General features: G+C 42.5%; 1 protein-coding gene across 2 annotated transcripts; it reads right to left on the reverse strand.

Moving 5' to 3' along the window:
- Positions 1 to 4853: 4853 nt before the first annotated feature.
- LOC142161530 (glutathione S-transferase P 1-like) lies at positions 4854 to 20248 on the reverse strand. Of its 2 annotated transcripts, none has more exons than XM_075217224.1 (7): positions 20159 to 20248; positions 18904 to 18939; positions 18301 to 18413; positions 15661 to 15748; positions 12233 to 12336; positions 5189 to 5296; positions 4854 to 5111 (listed from the first exon to the last, which is right to left on the reverse strand). In XM_075217224.1, coding segments are annotated over exons 1-7 (636 nt in total). In that variant the 5' UTR covers positions 20160 to 20248; the 3' UTR covers positions 4854 to 4925. The 2 variants fall into 2 exon arrangements, with proteins under 2 accessions (XP_075073325.1, XP_075073326.1); XM_075217225.1 differs by having other exon boundaries at positions 20112 to 20208.
- Positions 20249 to 23575: the final 3327 nt, after the last annotated feature.

A 23575-nucleotide genomic window follows, 5' to 3' on the forward strand; every position in this document is an offset into this window, starting at 1 on the left:
AGAAAAGCTACTTTGGTGCGTTCTGAAGAAAAGGCCCCTGGGTTGCACTCAAATTGGATAGCACATTGGTTCAGAAAGCCCCTGCACTTCTTGGGATCACCGTCAAACTTTTCGGGTGTCGGGATGCGTACACCGGAGGCCGCTGTAGAGACCGTAACCACACTGGATGCTGTGGATGCCGCAGAGGTTATGGCTGGTGTAGCGGGTGCAGCATTCTGAAATGTATCGAAGCGGGTAGCGATCCCTTGGACACATTGTAGAAGATGCGCTTGGGCTGCTTCTTGTTGCTCCACTCGTTGAGCCAAATGCAGGAGTAGGTCACGAGCAGACGGTTCACCAGACCCCTCCGTTGTCATGGCCAGAGTATACTGTCACGACTGATAGTGGGTGTAAGACTGGTAGAAGGTACCTGCTGTTGTTGGCGCAACTCAGACTCCGCGCCTTCCTCTAACGTGCCCCTGGTATTCACCAGGAACCCCCGCAAGGAAGTATGGACTCCGCTGCAGGGACACGCAGGTCGCGGTCCTTCCTAGAGTCCACAGCGAGATACAAGGGGGTGTCAGACAGGCCGGTTCAGCAACGTTCAGGTAGAGGAGGTACAAAGGGAAATCCAGAAGAATGGTGAGGCAAGCCGAGTCGGTAACCTTCAGGAGCGCAGTACAAAGGCAGAATCCAGATAGGGGTGGTCAAACGGTCCGGGTCAAAAGGGTCACAAGCAGCACGAGGAATGTCAGGAACAATATAGCAACTGGTACACACAAACGCTGGAGGCAGGAAGACCTGATACTCTGGCACTGATTAGAGGACAGGAAGAGGTTTAAATAATGTGGGGATCCAATCAGCATCAGCGCTGCAGCGCTGTCATGCCTGCCGCCGGGAATCACATAGCGTCCCGTTGCCTAGCAACGGGGCGCGTCATACTGCTAGGAGATGGATGGCAGGGGGGATCCGGAAGTGATGCGTCTGGTTGCCTAGCAACCAGACGCGCGGTCAGACAGTCGGGCGGCCGTGCGGACGGCGCCTGACAGCCATGAACTCTCGTCAAATGTCGTAACATGGATGAGGTTCCAAGATGGTTAAGGTCCCTTCCTAGTCTGACTGTGGCTTTACATACATTACAAATGGCTATACAACTGTTGTTAGGATTTGGATAGAAAAAATTCCACACATAAGAAGTGGCTCTTTTGGACTTATGCCAAGACATGACAATGGCCTTCTTCTTGTCACATGCCAGAACTGCTTTCACTGGTGCAGGACTTACACAAACAACCTCAACCTCATCAACATCTTCATTAGCGCCCTCATCGGCTACACAATTATCCCCCTCATCCTCTTCCAATTCCAAAGTTTCATCCTCTATTGGTGTATCACCGGCTACACTCGGGCTGTTCAGGCACACATTAGCAGAAATACTTGCAGGACCCTTCTTTATGGGTACACTATCAGAATGGTCACGATTACACATACCACTCGTGGATGGACTCTCCTCAGGGATTGGTGTCATTTCTGATTGTGAGCATACATTTTCCTCTAATGCCTTACTGTTTTCTTGCAGCTTGGCTTCCACACGTTACAGTAGTTGTGCACCACTTTTGGACTCTGAATTACTTGGTCTTGCTTGGTCACTAGTGACCTTACAAGAAAAATCCTCAGTAACATTTTTAGATCTTGCACTAATAGAGAAAGGCGAAGGCCTCATTCTTTCTTTACCACTGCGTGTGTAGAATGGCATGTTGGCAATTTTCTTTTATCGGCAGTTAAGTTTTCCTCTTTACAGCTCTTTTTCTCTTCAACACGGTAAAAGGTGTTTTTTTGTGTGTGTTTTTCCCTGACTTCAAAAGACTATGTACTTTTTCATAGGCTTTACCAGATGACGTACAGGGAAGACTACAATCAGGACTGGTGGCAGCAGCTGTTTGCTGCTCCTGCTCAAATGTGTACTGCTGTGAATCCATTTTAAAAAACGCTTTGTAGTGCAAATTCAGATATATATTTTGAGGATATTTTACTATTTCACAAGTCAGCAAATAGTTTTTTCCCAAGGGGGGAATATGACAACCCAAACACTTTGTAGTGTAAATTAGGAAAAATGCCTCCTCTATACTCCTCTCTTCCTCCTCTCTTCCTGCTCTCTGCCTGCTTTATTACTGCTCTATTCCTGCTCTATTCCTGCGATCTAACCCTTCTCTGTCCCTCTCTCAAATGGCCGCTATTTATTCATTCTAAGACTCGCGACATCCGAGATCCGACGATATCACAATGACGTTTTGCCTCGTTTTGGAATCCGAATAGGCGCGAGAGTACCGGACTAGAATTCTGGAAGTTCGGGCTGTTCAGTTTCAAGGAAGGTTTGAAGCCACATTTTGCTGTCTAGTTATGCATGTTCTCATTATTAGCTCTCCCTGTGTGTGGTCACATGTAAAGTCATGTCTGAGCATTGCTTAGCTGTATTCCTAACATACAAGAGATGCTTTTGTGCTGTGCCACCTACTTCCCCACCCCCATTGTAAACCTCAATGTGGTCTGGTGTTGAGTAAAGAAGACAGGTACAGTTTATAGTACAGTCCCACAAACTCCTCCAATGTCCTCAGGATTTTTCTTAAGGTATAGCTGCAACCAGGGCCGTACTGGGACTAAAAATCAGCCCTGGCATCTAAATTACACAGGCCCACCTGAGGCCCAGTAGGAAAGAAATTGTGCCGCCACATAGCAGTGGCGCCGAAAAGGGTGTGGCCACATTGTGTTGTGGGTGTGGCCAACACGGGGCATTGATACATACATTATAATAAAACATTACATTTATCACGCCCTCCCATCCACATCACGCCATCCCCCCAGGCACATTATGACACCCCCAGCCCACTGTACTTATCTATGCTTCTGGTGCTGCTGACATCCATCAGGGTGGGAACTTCCTATAGAGTCAGCAGGTAAGCTCTTAGTCTCACGAGATTACCACATCTTGTGAGACTTAGAGCTCCTCGGCTTGCTCTGCAGGCTGTGTCCTATCCAGGGACTGGGAGCAGCTATCTACTCCCTTCTCCTAACCAGAGCTGGATTAATGCCTGGGGAACACGGGGTATTTAAGACAGGGGGCCCCCTATTATGTAACATGGTTATCATATTAGACAAAATGTTAGACAAATACACAGGCAATACTGTGTGCAATACTGTTAGTTCCACGCAGCTCTGCCTTCACAAGCAGTACAGTGTGAAGTGGGACTTACCTCCCAACTGTCCTTGTAGTCAGATCAAACCTCACTAAACGAGACAGTCACCAAAATTCGGGAATTTAACACCAGTGTTCTTGTCACTTTCACCACCTGTGGCTGCTGGTGTCTTTAGTAGCTGCTTGTCTGGATCCTCGAATGCTGGAGGCCCTATTTTGAAAAAAAAAATGGGTACATGTAATTTAGAAACCTCCAACCAGCCCTGGTGTTTAATCAATGCAACCCATGTTTTATAATTCGGCCTCTCTCCAGTCTAAACATTAATATACTAGTATTCACGTTTAATAAACCTATAAACCTCCCTCCAAACAGCCCCAACAATAAATTAAATTGCATTTACGTTTAAGAAATATACCTATTTCCCGCAACCATCACTGCCATTAAATAATTCCTATTCACATTTAATAAATAGACGTTATTTTTTTCCCAAACAGCCCCACTTTCAATAGCCCCCAAATCATATTATGCCACAATAGTGCCCCAGTTCGTACAATAGTACGCCCAAATGATATTATACCACAATACTGCCCCCAGTTGATATTATGCCATACAGTAGTGCCCCCAAATCATATTATGACATAAAGTAGTGCCCCCAAATCACATAATGCAATACAATAGTGCCCCCCAATCATATTATGCCACATATTAACACCACTAAATTATATTTGTATACACTGTGAGTTTATATATTCATTAGGAATAATTATGGACTATACAGCAACCTCCCCCCCCCCTGTTTTCTGTGTGGCATACTTTCTCTTCCTCCCGTGTGGCATCCTGGCTCTTCCCCCCCCCCCCCCGCTTCCCCTCTGAGTGGCATCCTCCTGGCATGGCATCCTGTCTCCTGGGTGGCATCCTGTCTATTATACCCCCCCATCCCCTGAGTGGCATACTGTCTCTTATACCCCCCCCCCATCCCCTGAGTGGCATCCTGTCTTAAACCCCCCCATCCCCTGAGTGGCATACTATCTCTTATACCCCCCAATCCCCTGAGTGGCATACTGTCTCTTATTCCCCCCTCCCCCCCCCCCCGAGTAGCATCCTTTCACTTCTCCCCATCTTCTATGTGACATCCTCCCCCCTCTCCCCATTTTCTATGTGACATCCTCCCTCCTCTGTCCATTTTCTATGTTCAATCCTCCTCCCCCCTTTAGTGTACTCACCTTCATGTCTCTACTCGTTTCCGTTGTCTTCTGCCTTTTCTGCTTTCTTCTGCTGTCCGCTCCTCAGACAGCTTGCAGGGCCGGCCAGGACATGTGCAGCGCTGCGCGTGGCACATTTCAGCTGGTGGCTGGTTCCTGGGGAGGAGCCAGCCACCAGGAAGCCTGTCAGTGACAGGCTGCACTAAACTGACTGCTATGGACGCGATCATGTGAGTATACAAACACTCACATGATCGCTGCGCAGGGCACCGGACCGGCCCAACTGACCATCGGCCCTTCTGGCAAATGTCAGAAGTGCCAGATGGCCAGTCCGGCCCTGGCTGCAACATTTGAATAAATCTAGAAAAAGTAAATGTTATTCTTTGACCATAGGAGAGGAAGTTAACCCTTATTTATAATCATTCAAAAAAGATTTTGCATTTTGAATAAAACAAATATCCATGACATAAACAAAGTCAAGTAGGCTTGAAAAATGTAGTTTATTTTGAAATGCTACACAACAGCTCATATAGGGCTTGAGGGAATTTCTTGTTTACTTGTGCTTAGGGGTGATTGGGCGTCTCTTACGGCCATCAGATTTCAAATAAGCGTCAAGTTTAGGTCGGTTAAGTATCCGTTCAACATAGCCAGATAGAAGCAGGTGACTAGACAAACATGTTGGTGCAAGGTCTAGATGGCATTGTAGAGTGTCCAGGAGATTATAGTCAGCATATGAGACCTGTAGGAAACAATAAGAGTTTCATCTACTCTACCATTGCCAATCTGCAAATTTTATCGCAGTTTGATTATATTTACCTTATCTCCCACCAGGAATTTAGATCCATTGGAATTCTTGGAAAGAATTCTTTCAAAGTAACCTAGCTGAGTATTTAGATCCTGCAGGTACTTCTCCTTGTTTTCCTCCTGCAACACATGAAAGGTGGTTGTACCAGCTATACACATAAAAATACTTGCTGGAAAATTAGTTTATTACATAACCCCTTTTTAAATAACTTTCATTTTGCTCATAAGCTAAAAAGAAATAACAAGCCATATGCAATTTTGTCCTCTTCACCACAAAAAAATGAGGGGATTGTTCTGTGGGCAATGCTAAAGTAAGCATTTTTTCTAATTGTTCTTCAATAAAAAGTCTACGGGCCTGATTCCTTAAGGAACTTAAATTAAGAAGTTTCTTATTTAAGTCTCCTGGACAAAACCATGCAAGGGGTGCAAATTACCGTATTTCCCCATGTATAAGACGCACCTTTTTCCCAAACATTTTGGGTCTAAAACTTGGGTGCGTCTTATACAGGGGTAGCGGGTATGCAGGGTGGGGTGGCAGTGTTACAGTGGAAGCGGGGGGCGGGGTTGGGGGGGAGTGGGGCAGCGTCACAGTGGCAGCAGGGGGGATCGGGGGGGGCAGCACTACAGTGGCAGCGGGGGGATCCAGGAGGAGGGGGACAGAGGCACAGTGGCAGCGGGGGAGGGGGGGGGGGGGCGATTGCAGGGAGAGTGGGCTGCCTGGCTGCTGTGATCAGAATCAGAGCAGCCGGCCATTACACTCTCCCTGCCTTTTTTGACAGCTACCGTAATAATTTTTTTTTTCAAATTTCGGGGCTGAAGTTAAGGTGCATTTTACACATGGGAGCGCCTTATACATGGGATAATACGGTAGTTTTCTGTTTTGCACACAAGTTAAATACTGACTGTTTTTTCATGTAGCACACAAATACTTAATAGCTTATTTGAACACTGAAATTTAAAGTTGATATTTGTGTGTTACATGAAAAAACAGTCAGTATTTAATTTATGTGCAAAACAGAAAACAAATTTGCACCCCTTGCATTGTAGCATGGTTTTGTCCAGGAGACTTAGATAAGAAACTTCTTAATTTAAATTCCTTAATGAATCAGGCCCTATGTATGTATTACTTTTGTTTTTTTCTAATACCTTCAACTCCATCACAACCATGCAGCAAAATGACATATAAATCCATTGATTAGCTATCACTTATGCACAGGGCCGGCACTCCATTCCCCACATTTATCCCAATTCCTGCTCTGTTCAGAGCGGGGACTCGGCTCTTACTGGAACCTGTTGCCTACACCAGAAAAAAAAGTCAGGCTGGTGGGTGCCGCTCTTACTAGGCTGAACACGTTCTGGCGGACCTGATAATGCTCTTAGCATAAAATTATTTATATGTTGCCCATTGAACATTACTGTCTAGTTGTCCTATATGGTATATACAGCCCTGTATTTACCTTGAGACCACAAGGGGAAATATGTTGCTCCTGGGTTAGCTACGTGGTAACATAAGTACTCATCTTGTGAATGACATGGTTTTCCTTGACTTTTAAATCACAATCTGTAGATCATGACTATTGAGGCATTTCATTTTTCCTTTATGATTGCTAAAGAGGTTTACACTAAGGGGCCTGTTTATCAAAAGTGGCGATAAGATTAATTTTGATAATAATGCTTATTTTGTTTTTAAAAATATGATTACCAATGCAATTTATTAAGAAATCTGGCCTAGAGTAGTACTGGGTTATCTTATGCCTTCACTGGGCCAGTATCTTGGGATATACACATGTATGAGCTGGGTGGCCAGCTCATGCATATACAGGGAAATGAAAGCCCAAATCTAATTAAAAAAATAAAAAAATAAAACAAATGTAAAAAAATATGTATTTTAAAAAAACCAAAAAAAAAAACCATTACACATTGAAATAAATGCTTTCTTTAATAATAAAGCCTTTACTTTCATGGATTTACACCTGTTATCACCATCACCAAGAGATTCTGACCGCCAAATGGTGGTATTGCAAGTAACATTTATGGTATATTGGGCAAAGCAAAAAAATATAAGAAATATGCCTGCAACTGTGGATTTTCTCTGTATAATAACTATCTAACAGCACACACTGTGAATCTTTCCTGGAATCAAAATTGCACCTTTAATGCTGTTTATGTTTAGCTATGACTGTTACATCCTTCATATATTCCCTTAGATTGTAAGCTTGCGAGCAGGGCTTTTTTACCTCATTTTCTGTATTACCCAGTATTGTATATTATTGTGTTTGTTTCCAATTGTAAAGCGCTGTGGAATTTGCTGGCGCTATATAAATTAATGTTGATGATTATGTTAATGATATTTTCTTTGTCTATAAATTTACTTGTAATTTTATGGTTTTTAACTTGTGTTTAGATAATGACTATCCTCATTTTTATTTATATGGATTCTGTACCGCCTGACATAGTCATATAGATAAGACATACATGAGAACAGTAAGCAATGTGTAGATGGGTACAGCTAAGAATAATAATAATGCATGGATGCAATTAACAGAACAATTTGCATGGCCTACAGAATCAATTCATCATAATACATGGCAGGGACACTAACCGGTACATGGGTTCAGATAAGCAGAATAATAAATGCATAGATGTCATTAACAGAACAATTTGCATGGTGTACAAAAGAAAATTAAGCACAAGACATGAGAGTGATAAGGATGGAGACAGAAAGTGGGCAGACGTGAGACATAGGGTAGGGGATGAAAGCTTGCCTGTGATAGTTTACATTCTAAAGAGAGAGGCGTTAATGAGAGACAATATGAGAAAATGGGACAATAGGCTAAGTGGGATCCACTATGGTGTGGTGGTCTGGAAAATGCTGAGGCCAGCATAGTGCAGGGGTCTACATGGGGCCAAGATGGTGCAGAGGCCCAGTTTGTATAGAATCCTGGAAGGTGCAGGTGATGAAGAAGTCTGGTTGGGGCTGATGTCATGATGGTGAGGGGTCTAGAAGGTGCTGATTGTGTAGGTTGAGGTAATGCATAGGGATGTGCACCAGCCACTTTTGGTGTCTCGTGTTTTGTGTTTTGGATTCGGATTTGGTTGAGGTTTTGGGTTCGGATTTGTTTTGCAAAACACCTGACGAAAGGTTTTGGTTCGGATTTAAGGTTTTGGATTCGGATTTATTTTGAAAAAAACATAAAAAGTGTTAAAATCAAGTTTTTTAGTTTATTTTCACTCCTACGCTATTATTAACCTCAATAACATTCAATAACAATCATTTCCACTAATTCCCAGTCTATTCTTAACACCTCACACCTCACAATATTGTTTTTAGTCCAAAACGTTTCACGGAGGTAGCTTTCTGGACTGCATAGTGCAGTGGTCCCGGTACACAATTTGGTACCGGGGCCACAATACCTCCGCCTTCAAATGGTCTGAATTCCACTGCACAGCTGCCTGCTCCTACATCCTCTGCAGCATATACAGGGTGTAGTTCGAGCGTGTCAATACCTCTTGTTTTTGACGATGACAGGTCATTTTCATTAATTTATGATTTGGCAGCAACAGTCAACGTTGTTTAATATCTGATACGCCTCTATCTGGAGTGCATAGTGGAGTGGCCCCGGTACCCAATTTGGTACCGGGGCCACAATACCTCCTCCAATTTTCAAGTGTAGTGTTTATAATTTATAAAAACTACAGTAGTTATAGCACGTCAATAACTCTTGTTTTAGACGACCATGGTACAGAGCATTCATCATTGAGATCCCATCAAGTATGTGAAAGACAGACAGCGTCGAAGTGTTATTTGTTGACTTTGTTAACCAAAAAATTGTCAATAGGGTGACTACTATCGTATTTTGTGGTCATGGCAAACGACTGTTGGACGGTCAATTGTTTTGTGAAAGACGTAGCGGTCTTACGACTTCCCCTCTGGGAAGATGACCGACTAACAGCAGCAACAGCAGCAGTGGCAGTAGTAGGCGTACCGCTGCAGGATTCCTCGGATGAATCCCGTATAGAAGAGGACTCAGTCTGGCTGGTGACATGGCCTGCAGTACTAAATCTGATGGAGATCGTGGAGGAAGTTGACGAGGAGGGTGTTGGTGGTGTGTATGCAACAGGACCAAGTGATTTAGGTGTCCCTGTACTGATGACGGCCCTAGGCCCAGTTCCTGAACTAACCACTGAACTATGAAGGTTATTTAGGTGACGTATAAGGGAGGATGTCCCTAGGTGGGCAAGATCCTTACCCCTGCTTATTTGAGCTTTACATAAGCTACATATGGTCATACATTGGTTGTCCGGATTTGGATAAAAACAACTCCAGACCGAAGAGGTGCATTTTTTGGTCTTTTTCATCCCATGGACATCAGCTGTTTCCCCCCCTGGTGCCTCATTTACAAGAACCACATCAGCATCCTCATCATCAAGTTCCTCCCCAGCGCCAGCTACATCAATAGCCTCCTCCCGGTGTACAACATTGACACCTTGATTATCCAAATCTGGATCTACACTGTGGGTGATCCTTCCAGCATATGCAGAGGGTGTGCTGCAAATGCTGGATGAAGTCACCTCTTCCCGTACAGTGATGGGAAGGTCAGGCTTCACAACCACCAACACCCTTGGACTCGCCTTGGGGATTTGTGATGTCATCTGTTCAGAAGGCAGAGTTCTTTGCTGTTTTGCTGTTGTTGCTGACAGCATAACTCTTTTAAATTTTTTGTAGGGGGGGGAGGAGGAGGGCTTAGATCCTTGGGTGAAGCTGGACCACTAGTCTTGAACAAGGGCCAGGGCCTAAGCCGTTCCTTGCCACTACGTGTCGTAAACGGCATATTGCCAACTTTACGTTTCTCCTCAGATGATTTTAAGTTTCTCTTTTTGCTACTTTTTCTTAACTTGGGCTTTTTGGATTTTACATGCCCTGTACTAGGAGATTGGGCATCGGGCTTGCCAGACGACGTTGATGGCATTTCATCGTCTATGTCATGACTAGTGGCAGCAGCTTCAGCATTAGGAGGAAGTGGGTCTTGATCTCTCCCTACTTTATCCTCTAAATTTTTGTTTTCCATTATATGTAGCACAAGAGAGCGTACCCCTAAGCCACACACACTCGGCAAAGCCTTTAAAAATTATATGCGGCACAGGAGAGTACCAATGGACTTATACTGCTGAATCAGTGAACTTTGTAATATTGCAGTACCAATGGACTTATACTGCTGAATCAGTGAACTTTGTAATATTGCAGTACCAATGGACTTATACTGCAGAATCAGTGAACTTTGTAATATAGCAGTACCAATGGACTTATACTGCAGAATCAGTGAACTTTGTAATATAGCAGTACCACTAGACTTATACTGCTGAATCAGTGAACTTTGTAATATTGCAGTACCAATGGACTTATACTGCAGGATTGTTTTTGGATATTTTTTTCTAATTTATTTTTTTTATATAATTTTTTTTTTTTATAACTTTTTTTTACATTTTTTATAACTTGGGAATAATGGGGAAATAACAATGCCCTTAGAAGGACAGAGCACAGGACACAGCACCACTGGACTGAGCAGAACACAGCACAGCACAGCACAGCACTGAACAGCACAGCACAGCACAGCACGAGATATAGCAGGACAGAGGACCACCTAACACAATCTCCCTCTACCCTGATCAATGCCCGAGTGAAGATGGCGGCGGCTAGCGGGGAATTTATAGAATACAAGTATTGCGAGATCCGACAGCGGGATTATGACTCAGAGCCTCTGTTTCAGTTTTGCAATTGGCGGGAATACCCGGATCTGTCTCGGATCCGGCTCGGATCAGCAAAGTTCGGGTGGGCTCGGATTTCAGATATCTCATCTCTAGTAATGCAGAAGGCAGGATGGTTTTGAGGCCTAGATGATGGTGAGACCTAGAAGTAGATGAGGCCTAGATGATGCAGTGGCCAAGGTGGTGCAGAGGCCTAGATGGTGCCTATGCCAAAAGGTCCTTCAGAAGGACATGGGTTCTCCCCTTCAGGACACTCCGAAGTGCTGGATTCACTGCCCACTGCTGCAAGGAGGACTTGGCATGTCCTGGGGCCAGATGGAGGACTGGTCATTAGAGGCACGAGATTATATGGTAGCGCACCTTTCAGGAGGAGGCCTACCTGTACTGCAGGGGCAGGTAGGCAGATGAAGCAGGGGGCACTATGACCCAGAGAAGATTACAGGCCCCTGCTGATAAAGTCTGACTTCAGATGATGTGGTGGTATAGGCTGCAGCTGAGGTCTTGATTAGTCCAAGTCCAAGATGGAAGACACTCTGCAGTTTACATGCAGGCTGCCATTCCTCACTCCAGCAGCTGGTTATCATCGGTGTTGAGGGTGTCTCTGAGGGAAATCAACTGCAAGATAAAGAGCAGCCTGTAGAAGGCCTCTGTTACTTTAAATTACCCCAAATGATCTTCACAGTTGATTGATGGCTTCCTCACTGCAGGCCGAAAGGAATTCACATTTTCCTTGGTGACCTTTGAGTAGATGAATGCAGCTAGTATCACCACTGGAAGGTCTGGATGGAGAGATTCTCTGTCTGCCAGGCATGGAACTTGAGTAGGCCTGAATGGGTAACTAGGTACAGGAATGGCCTATTGAACCAGAACTAAAACCAGCAGCATCCAGGAGAGAACTAGGGAGTGCTGGGACAGGGAGCTAGTGGATAGTGATGGATTCCTGCTCAGACGTGCAGAGGTTGCAGTAAACATGACCTGCACATGCAGCACCTTCCTCCATTTCAAATAATGTATTGGTGGCGCTATATAAATAAATGAGGATGATTTATGGTTTTTAGCACTGAGTACATCTATACATTATGAGAAAAATGTATAGATGTATAGTGGTTTTATTAGCTATTAAACATGCTATAGAAAATAATGCAAAGGTTATCAATTTATTCATGCTCACAAAATATTACACCCTCTTGCTCCCCATCTCTTCAACATTTCTAATAAGGCAAGTGTCTATAATCTGGCATGCTGATCATAGAAAGACCTGAGGTATTTATTATAAATTACTATACATACATTTTGCAAGAAGAGGAATATGTAGTATGTCAGCCTCAAATCTTCCACACCATCGTTTATCATTTCGATAATTGTGCTTTCTTGCTCATTACTGCCACTGAGACCTGCAAAAGAAAACATATAAAGTGACGTATAGTGTGTCTAATAATGCTATATTATTTAGCAATGGCAAGGTTTATTTTCACTGTAAGAGTATTCATTTGTTCAGGAATTTTGGCTGTCTGAAGTAGGATTTTAAAGTCTCTGCAAGCTCTCTCTGTGCATATAAGTGTAAAGTCAAGTCTAAGTACTGCCTTACTTTGTTCCCAGCCCACGGAAGAGCAGGCACCCTCTCGGATCATGGCAGAGATGGGGCTTATTGCCATCAGACCATGCCCCTTTCTCTGCTGTGTGATGTTGTGAATATTGGCAATACATAGTAGGGCCGTTGACGGGCCATGGTGACAAATGGTGAGGTAATAAAAGTTGGAAAGTATGCACTATCTTTTGCTATGTGTCTGCTGTTTGTAAATAACATAATTCTGTTGATATTTGGGAGAATGGTTCCCTGGGGGGTGCTCAAGTTTACATTCCTTAACATTTGAATATTTTCTGTTTTAGCAAACCCACGAGTCAACAAAAAATTAACATTTCCCAAAATTTTTACAACAATGCTCAGCCTAAATTTAACACAATGACAGAACCAATTGTTATTAGCAAAGAATTACATAAAATTCAATTAAAATCATAAGGTACATTTGGGCCCCCAATTAATCAATGTTGCTGTGGGTATTTCATTGTAATTTGCAATATATAATTATAAATGATTTACCAGTGCTCAATTTGTTGTGATATTACGATTTTAATTGAACTTTAGGTTGTTCTATATTATAAAGGACTGTCCTTTTTGTATCACTGTATTGTATTGCTGGTTACCTTTCAGATCTGTTATTGTGTTATATTTAAGTGATGCAATATAATTATGTCTATTAATATTTATTTTCAGGATATTCAATAAATGTTTATTTGTATTTTTGTAATCATCGGAATTAAGAGTGGTAATAAATCCAATATAGCCATTCATTTTTAAACTCATTAACCAACCCAAAGCACACTGAAGGAAGCACGAGTACTTTGCTCGGGTTGTGTATGTTATAACTACAGTGATAAGTGCGACACCGGGAATGGCTACAAAAAAACCCGAAATCATTCAAAAGCGAATTGAAAATAATTAGACTTAGCTTGAACACGACAATGAAGATGACCGAAGAAAGCAGCATAATGACAGCAAGGCATTCCGATTCACCGGCAGTGCAGCCTGACATCATCGCGATGTGTGTGAATAAAAATTTAAAGTGGCAATGTGGGGACCCCTAAGGTTAAGTGTTTAAACACTTAACCTCACATTGCTGCTTTAAATTTTTATTCACACACGTCGCAATGATGTCAGGCTGCACTACCGGTGAGTTCTTGAATCGGAATGCCTTGCTGTCATTATGCTGCTTTCTTCGGTCATCTTCTTTGTCGTGTTCAAGCTAAGTCTGATTATTTTTAATTCGCTTTTGAATGATTTTGGGTTTTTTTTGTAGGCATTCCCGATGTCGTAATTGTGGTAATCGGAAAACCGATTAACACAGCTTTGCTCATATACAAATAATTCTTTACAATAAATTACTAGAGTGCCAAACACACTGTCAAAATTACTGCTATCAACAATGGATAGTCATTGAATGTCAGGCGTGACGTCAGCAGTCAGTGACAAGCGGAGGAGGGAGGAGGATGCTGGGTCCCGGGCGCCTCCGGATTGGTAATTATTTTTTTTTCCCCTCTTCCTGGCCAAGGGGGCAGAGTGAGGGGCGGAGATGGATGGCACAGATGAAGTGAGATGGATGGCACAGGTGAAGTGAGATGGATGGCACAGGTGAAGTGAGATGGATGGCGCAGGTGAAGTGAGATGGAGGGCGCAGATGGAGTGAGAGGTGGGGATGAAGGAGGGCGCAGATGGAGTGAGAGGTGGGGATGAAGGAGGGCGCAGATGGAGTGAGAGGTGGGGATGAAGGAGGGCGCAGATTGAGTGAGAGGTGGGGATGAAGGAGGGCGCAGATGGAGTGAGAGGTGGGGATGAAGGAGGGCGCAGATGGAGTGAGAGGTGGGGATGAAGGAGGGCGCAGATGGAGTGAGAGGTGGGGATGAAGGAGGGCGCAGATGGAGTGAGAGGTGGGGATGAAGGAGGGCGCAGATGGAGTGAGAGGTGGGGATGAAGGAGGGCGCAGATGGAGTGAGAGGTGGGGATGAAGGAGGGCGCAGATGGAGTGAGAGGTGGGGATGAAGGAGGGCGTAGATGGAGTGAGAGGTGGGGATGAAGGAGGGCACAGAGTGAGAGGTGGGGATGAAGGAAGGCACAGGGTGAGAGGTGGGGATGAAGGAGGGCACAGAGTGAGAGGTGGGGATGAAGGAGGGCACAGAGTGAGAGGTGGGGATGAAGGAGGGCACAGAGTGAGAGGTGGGGATGAAGCGGGCACAGTGTGCGGATGAAGGGGGCACAGTGTGCGAATGAAGGGGGCACAGTGTGCGAATGAAGGGGGCACAGTGTGCGGATGAAGGGGGCACAGTGTGCAGATGAAGGGGGCACAGTGTGTTAGCTGTAAATTATTCTTTGACAGAAATATAATTGAAAAAAATATATAAAAATATTCTTTTCCCTTGGATTTATGTGTATTATTTTGGCATACAACTAAATAAGTATTTCTGTCCTGACAAATACTTATTACGTTTTTTTGACCCAACTACTTATAAAAAGGGACTGCTCGTTAATTATTTTGGAGGGGTGCCTTGAAAAAAATTATGGAGACTCTAAGGGTGCCGCGAATGGCAATAGTTTGGGAACCACTGACCTAGACTGAATGCAATGAAGTGCTTAAGCTGGGTACACACTACAGAATTTTCTACCACCTTTTTATGCAGAGTGATTTTACATGCGATCGATGTTCCGATCGCTCGGTCCATGGACTGCATACACACTAGCCTTGTTTAGGACGATAAACGGAAGAGCCTTTAGCTACTTTTTACAGCCATGTTGTCGTGAGCAATGACTGTAATTTCGTACTCACTGTTGTGGATCGGTCGGAAGTTTATACACACTACACAACGGAAATGAGATTTCAACGAAAATATTAAACGGTACGACCAACCAAATGAGGCGATAATCGTCCATTTGGGCAGACTTTCGACCATCGTGTCACTGCACACACTGACCCGACTTTTGAACGAGCGGTCGTATGTCGGCTGTTTGAGCCGATTATTGGACGAAAACAGTGTAGTGTGTACCCAGCTTTAGATATACCTTCTCAGCAACAACCTCTCCCTGAAAGGGATTATAATATGTTGTGAATTGTGGAGTGTCATTGTTGGAGAGCAGAAGAATCTACAATGTATGACAGAAGACTCACCATGTTTGCGTCCCAAATATCGCAGGATGGTGTTGCTCTGATAAACCACAAAGTCTCCATCTTGAAAGCGAGGCAGCTGACCAAATACCTGTGAACAATGACAGTACAAAAAATGTGGGGACATTTGTTTTTCGTTACTAAAATTAAGGGTAATGTGAAGCCCTTTTGACATTTAGAGGTATGCACATTAAATAATATCAGATTGTACATCACTACCTTATGTGATATACAAGTACCCTTTTTTGATAATTTGGGGGTATATTTACTAAAATGCGGTTTCAATGAACCGTCGATTCTCTGCACATTCCTGTCATTCTTTTAAACTGGCATCCGATGGGTTTTGTCATTAATAAAATTGCCATTTTAAAAAAAATTACAAGAAAGAGTTGATAACCGCTGGAGTGCTATAATGCATCTCTAAGAATGCTGCTCTATGTGTGTTATGCACTAATATTAACGTTTAAAGCGTTGCCTGAATCATAGTATAGCAAATCCCAAATAATAGGTAAATACTTAATATGGTACCGTAGATGAGGTTAAATACACAGGGCCCGGGCATGTCAGGGGGCCCAGCCCGGGCCCTTGCGCCATCTGGGTTTTGTTTTTTTCAAAACTACATTTTTTTCCTTTTTTTTTTCTTTTTTTTTGCGGCGGAGGGGGCTCGGTCATTGGTAGGGGGAGCAGGGTAGTTAAAAAAAATAAAAAATACTCACGTGATCGCGGCGCTGGCGTCCCTCCTCTCTGCTGCTCTGCTCCATTCAGACTGTCTGAATGCCGGGTGTGATGTCATCATGTCACGCCCAGCATTCAATCAGTCTGCAGCAATGGAGCACAGAGGAGCAGAGAAGACCAAGAAAGAAGAGAAAAGAAAAGATAAGTGAAGGTTGGAAAACAGGGGAGGGGGCACAGAGGGGTTAAAAAACAAGGTGGGCACAGAGGGGTTAAAAAACGGGGGTGCATGTCACAGTGGGGTTAAAAAACGGGGGTGCATGTCACAGTGGGGTTAAAAAACAGGGGGGTGCATGTCACAGTGGGATTCAAAAATGGGGGGCGACATGGCACAGTGGGATTGAAAAAGGGGGGGGAGCAGCATAGTATAGTGTGATGAAGGGGAGCCAGGTGAAGAAGGCAAAGGCAGCATGGAGGGCGCAGTGTGATCATAAGGCATGGCGATGATAAAGGGGCACAAATTATTGTAAAATTGGAGCTGGAGGAAGGCCTATTTATTCATGGTGGGTGGTATTGATTTAACGCCAGGGTTGTTTGGAATTATCTAAATGTAGCCATTTTTTTCCAAACAGGGCCCCCAGCATTCCAGGATCATAACAAGCCGCAACTAAAGAAACATGCAGCCACAGGTGGTGAAAGTGGGAAGAACAGGTAGGAGAGAGCAGGACAGTATGTGAAATATAGTGATTCTAGTAGGGACAATGTCAATTTTTGGTGAGTGCTGTGTCCAATCTTAGGTGCAGGCCAAGACTGAACTATTTGTGTACACATTGCATTCTTTCTATACTACACTGTGGTGCTAGATGTCCTGAAAGTCAGGAGTGCTTGGACATATGTGACGCTCCGGCGAATTGAGAGCCTAGTGATTTTGATGCGTTAGCCATGCCCCAATGGCGCATTTGCCATGCCCCCAAATGCATGACCACACCTCCGAAAAATTTTGCGCCACTTCAAGGCAGCGCAATTTTTTTTAGCATACTCGACTATAGGGGGGGCCCCATGAATTTGTTGTACCGGGGCTCTGAATTCCTGTGCAGGGCTCTTGGCAGCCCTGCACAGGGGGCATGTGTGAGTAAAACTGCTGGGCACAGGGGCATGTGTGAGTAATGACAGTGCTACAGGGCACCTTCCGTAGACTACAAGACCCGGCATTTGGACAGGGGGCGTGACCACACTCCAGGGGCATGTCTAGCACGTGTGAAGTACCAGGTTGCCTCGTACTCTCCTCCCCTTCTTTCCAAACACCTCCATTGCCGTTCTCAGCATTGTGTGTGGAACCCGTTCTCTACTGCTCTAAATCGGGATGGTTGGGAGTTATGAGAAAATAAACAGTGGATTAGGCTGCCAATACCAAAACATTCCTTCTCTTAAAGTGTCCACAGAGAAGGGAGAACTTTATCTTTTTAAGCTTGTGTAATATATAAAGTTACACATTGTATATGTATTATAGGTAGACGGTAGTGTTCGTAAGAGTGATCATTAGAAGGCTCATTCAGCACATTACTGAAGTTGCTTCAATAACAAAAATCAAATAAATACACCTTCTGCCATGTGCAGATGATTCATTTATTACCCCCATGTATAGTTCTGTGGAAGCTTTGTGGTGCTTTATAATTAAAATATTATAATTATAATAATATTCCAAATTGTAATTAATCACAGGTATGCATGCATGCACGGACAAGGATAGGATTTTAATGGGGGGTTGTCAGCTTAGCAAATGAAACAAAAGCTGTAAGATTATATTTCTTCACCTACATTTCAGGGGGGCGGGGCTCTCCTAGTTGGATGATTTTTTGCAGGGAGACTGGTGTTGCCCTTTAAGTATCTACATTCAAAACCAATATATTTTTACTTAGCTGAGATTTCAGACAATGTAAACAGCCTAAAATCAGTGATGGGTTTTCTCACCGCATTCTTCTTCTGGTCTCCTTTTCCTGCGACCCAGTCCTCCTTTTGCACCTCGTCCTCTGTCCAACAGATACCCTGGTCTGACAGAAGCAGACGTACTGGCTCAGCTCTCCCTGGAAAAAAAGCACAGATATTGGAATAAAAAACATGCAACTCATAAATGGGACCAACTATCAAAAAAAAAAAGAGAAAAAAAAAAAGTTAACACATAAAGGAATGCTTTGTGTGCCCCCTATTGTCTTAGGACTGTGTCTCCATAAACTCCAATGGAAGATATAGCTCATGTACTAGTAAACAGCAGTAGCAGTATTAAAGAATATAAGGAATTCTGTTAAGTTTTAGGGGTATATTTAATAAACTGCAGGTATGAAAAAGTGGAGATGCTGCCTATAGCAACCAATCAGATTCTAGCTGTCATTTTGTAGAGTGAACTAAATAAATGATAGCTGCAATCTGATTGGTTGCTATAGGCAACATCTCCACTTTTCACACTCACACTTTAGTAAATATATCCTTTATTCTGTTTTAGTACAAGTCAGAGCTATTTCTCTATAGCCTGCCATGAATGGAGAAGCGCTACTGGACAAATATGGACATATTTACCTCTGACGGGGAAGTATGTCAATGTATATGCAGCCACTGCAAGAATGATACATAATAACAGTCAGAAAGAGACAAACATTGACCTCTATAAAATGACAGTTAAGAAGAACGTAAAACATTTGAAATGATCTGACTCTCCACACCCCAGATATGAATAGAATACAATACATAGATAAAAATATATGCATATTATTATTTTGACGGAAATAAATCTCATTGTATTTGAATGACTCAGAATCCAGCATATGAGAAGGACCTTCAGGGCACAAACACATATGTTGTTTAAAAAAATCAATGCAGACAGAAAAGTTGCAGCATAATATGCCAAGACAATATACTGCATAACAATAAAAAGAAAATAATATGTAGTGTCTCATAAATATACAAAAGTTATTTGACTACAAAAGGTAATGTCCTGGGCCGGAAATAGCAAGCTTCATGAGAAAGACAGCAGAAGTGACACTTTGTAGTTAGACATTGAAATGTGGCCACGGGAAACATGAGAGACATGCTTCTAGGCTTAAGTCCCACAATGACAAAACAAAAACTAAGGCTGGGTACACAACAGGTTTTTCACCCGATTATCGGGCCAATAACACGATGAACGACCATTCAGTCTGATATCACATTAGTGTGTACGCTGCAACGATCATGTTGCATCCTTCCAAAGCACATCGTATTATTAGATTTGATTGTTTTTATAAATGGACTAAATATCTCTGTAAATGATGGAACAATGTTATTCCAATTCTGCAGTGTGTATGCTCTCACGACCAGCAGTGTATTCAGATGTCCATAGAGTAAACAGAGTAACAAACTTTTCAGCCGATAGTTATGACAGATTAAGATCACAGATCTGAAGGTAAATCTTGTAAAACGTGTACGCATGAATCGACATGCTGACTAGGAAATTCTGTCATTGGTTAAATCGTTAACGATATCGCATTGGAAGAAAATTTCTGTAGGGTATACCCAGCCTAACTATGTCCTGTGCACTATAAAAGCCTCATGCAAGGAGCTCCAGTGTTAAGGGGTCCATCGCAAAAATGCCCAAAACACTACTACTACTACTACTACTACTACTCAGCTGTCAGAGAAGAGACAAATACATGATTTAAGAAATTTAAGATCTGAATAAGAGATTGTTGGATAAGAGCCATTTTTTTCTAAACAGGATTAAAAAACAAGACAGTCAATTATACTATTACTTTGCAATAGTACAAAAATTCTTGGAGTGTAGTGAAGATGCCGTTACTTGTATGATGAAGATTTCCTGCTATGCCTGTGTCAGCGCAGAATGCAGCTCCTGCCTCAAGCAATGATTTATATGTAAGAACATTTCTGCTGAGTCACAGTGATGTAGGTCAGAAATCAGAGATTGCATAAAGGAAACTGGAGGTATGAGACATTGGCTGGGAAGACACAATACACATTAGAGCCTTTGCTCAGAGCAGGGGTCACATTCCAGGGCAAGAGGAATAACTTGCAACCCTATATAAAATGGTTGGCCAAGCTTTCACATTATGTAGTTAATTTATGAAATAGATATTCAACACAGAAGTCTCCCTGGCTGTGATTTCTGCTTGAGTGCAGGGGTTTTCAGAACAAATAGGTGATATTTGCAGAGGAGCAGAATTTTGCATACAATATATGTGGCTACTGTATTAATGGGTTTCAAAAATGTGTATAAAAAGTAGTTGTGGCCAGGTCCAGTGTTCTGTCTGCCACACGTATGTGGCGCCCATCTTTAAATGTATTCTGGAACTGGGAGGGTTAATTCACCGGCGCTAGGCGCTGCGTGTGTACAATAGTTATTTAAAAAGGTATACAAAAAAAAAATAATGTATTGAATGTGTTTAATGTATGGGCGCCAGCAGGCAACACTAAAAAGGGATAAGTCTCGGCGCTGGGAGTGTAAATATATTAATTTGATTGTTATTATTTATGTATTGATTTATGAAATAATATGCCATGTTGGAGGACATTTGTTGAAATTGGGTTAAATCCATGTTTAGAGAATGTATTAAATCCTGGTGCTAAAACATTGAATGCAATATCTCAGACTTTGTGGTGCCAGGTAGGGAAGGGGGCTTGGTTACCCAATGCCAACATGTGTGCCAGAGACAGTATATAAAAGCTGTATTTTGCATTTCAACTGTATTATATCAACTGAACTTCTGGAGATCACTAGTACCTCTAACTATTGTGTAAAGGTCTTTGTCAGGACACTTGAGCAATAAACATCACTGTTTGAAGATTCAGCCTGATGCCTATTACCTGCTGTATCCTGTTACCAACATATAAGAGCTTACACTCTAATCGTTCCCCGGCTGTCCTGTGCTGAACTCAGCGTCAATGCTCTGCCAAATACACAGCAGTCCTGATCCATAATAAGTGGATTTGGATCTTGAGTACTATCCCCTGAATGAGTTTTAATATGGGATACATTATTTTGGGAAAGTTTAGATCTAAGCCTAGAAGACAATAATATATCTGCTTTATCACTTTTTTCATAAAAGGATTGATTTAAACATTTAAGAGAATTCTCTGCTTTGGTGGAAAGCAGATGGTTTTATTAAAGTAATTCTATAGTTTTCAAATAAGCATTGCATAGGCGATTATATTGTGTTTCCAACGCACAAAGTGATTTATTTTAGCATATGTAAAAAGTTTAACAGTTCAATACATGATTATAATATAATACAGTACAGTACAGCCAATACCAAAAGATACATACATACAGCTGCGCTTGCATGCGCTTGGCTGCGCTCCCACGGGTACCAGTGCACAGTAGTTCACCCTTGAATACTGTGGTCAGAGAAGACTGAAGCTAGTGGGAGCGCAGCTATGATTATATACATTCAGTGTTACAGAGAGAACAATGCAGATGACGTGGATTGCTTCTATAGGTCCAGACTTTGGGTGGGTCCAGGGTAAACAGGTCATAGGCTAGTTCAAACAACCCCCTCAAAGGCTGAGGTCAACATTCCAGATGATTCTCCCGCCCAGAAACTAGTTACAACTAGTCCATTAGCATTTTACAGTTTGATATCAATCTCACCATTTATTGCCTAACATCAATAACTAGAGTATGCAATATGCGATCTCTTCGGCGAATGAACTGGACAGCTGCTGATGAATAGGGGATTAGAATGATATCAGACATGACACTTTTCCTATAATCTGAACCTTAAATAACACTGAAGTGTACATATAATCATAATATATAAACTAATAATAAACTAAATACTATCTGCTCATAAATCACTGTATAATGGAACCAATATGAATATGAATTATATAAATAACTAAATGTTGTAATGCGTATTTTACCGTGCGATCGCAGTATGCCACGTGTAATATATACTTTTGTTCATCCAATTATACAAATTTGACAGTTTAGCTACAAGTTTAGTATAATCCTCTGATAGGACCGAGTTTTTATGGATTCTATGAAGGCTGTTGACACGTCTGGTAACCTCTAGAAATTTCTGGGTTCTTATTTTTTTGGCATATACAGCTGCTCTAATCAAACTACCCTGAATTACAGCCTTATGGGTATCCCAGAGGAGCATGGGGGATATAGAGAAATCAATATTTGTCTCATAATATTGGTGGATTTCTGTATCTATTTGCAATTTAAGAATGGGGTTAAGTAAAACCCTCTCATTAAGGCGCCATAGAAATTGTTTTTGTCCCATCTGAGGACCCATACACTGTCATCCGGGCCATGGTCCGACCACTTGCTAGGGAGAATATTCACGTTAAGTATATTTTTAGTTAAATTTGCGCATAGGAAGATCATGTCAAGGCATGTATATACGCCATGAACCGGCGAAAAGAAAGTAAAATTTTGCAGTAGGTTCCCTAACTCTCCATGCATCAAATAAAAAATGTTGGGACAAAAGAGATCTTAAGGTCTTAGAGTTAGTATCAATGGTATGGCGAGTTGACTGAGGGGGAGGTGTGGATCTGTCCAAATGGCTGTCCAGAGTAGTGTTAAAGTCCCCCGCCAGATTTACCTTACCCACCCGGTGCAGTGAGAGGAGGTCATTTATAGAATTGAAAAATTGAGCTTGGTTCATGTTAGGAGCATAAACATTTAATAATGTGTATGGGATGTTATTAAGGTTAACTGTTAGGATAATATAACGCCCCTCTGGATCCTTCATTTCTTTAGATACTGTGAATGTGAGATGTTTAGCTATAAGAATAGCAACTCCCTTTTTCTTTTTAGCAGGATCGCAAGCATGAATAGAACAAGGTTAGAATCTAGATTTGAGTTCAGGATGATGGGGGCCAGAAAAGTGGGTTTCTTGTAAAAACACTGTGTCGCCCTTTAGTTGTTTGATAGAATGGAATAGAGTAGATCTCTTCTTTGGACAGTTCAGACCCTTAACATTAAGCGTTATAATTTTGATAACCATAAGTGTAGATATACACTTTAAAAGCTCAAAAATAAAAATAAATGGTGTTTAAGCCACCGGGAATCCAGAGTACCGACCTCAAGAGAAGGGGCGAAACAGGGTAGGGAAAGGAAAGAAAAAGGTAAGGAAATGAAGGCTGAACAGCATAATTTTAACTCCATCCATGAAAAACTCCTGGCGTCCTCTAGCACTTCTAAGGATCTGTTCTTTTGCTTTGTAATAGTGTAATCAAAGAATAACATCTC

Source organism: Mixophyes fleayi, chromosome 6, assembly GCF_038048845.1.
Source record: "Mixophyes fleayi isolate aMixFle1 chromosome 6, aMixFle1.hap1, whole genome shotgun sequence".
Classification (NCBI taxonomy): Eukaryota; Metazoa; Chordata; class Amphibia; order Anura; family Limnodynastidae; genus Mixophyes; species Mixophyes fleayi.

Excerpts from the sequence above, each read along its gene's own strand:
- LOC142161530 (XM_075217224.1), bottom strand. Across the intron at positions 5,297-12,232 it reads TATTCCTCTTCTTGCAAAAT|GAGGAAAACAAGGAGAAGTA; the intron begins GTATGTATAGTA and ends CATGTGTTGCAG. Across the intron at positions 5,112-5,188 it reads AATTCCTGGTGGGAGATAAG|GTCTCATATGCTGACTATAA; the intron begins GTAAATATAATC and ends TGTTTCCTACAG.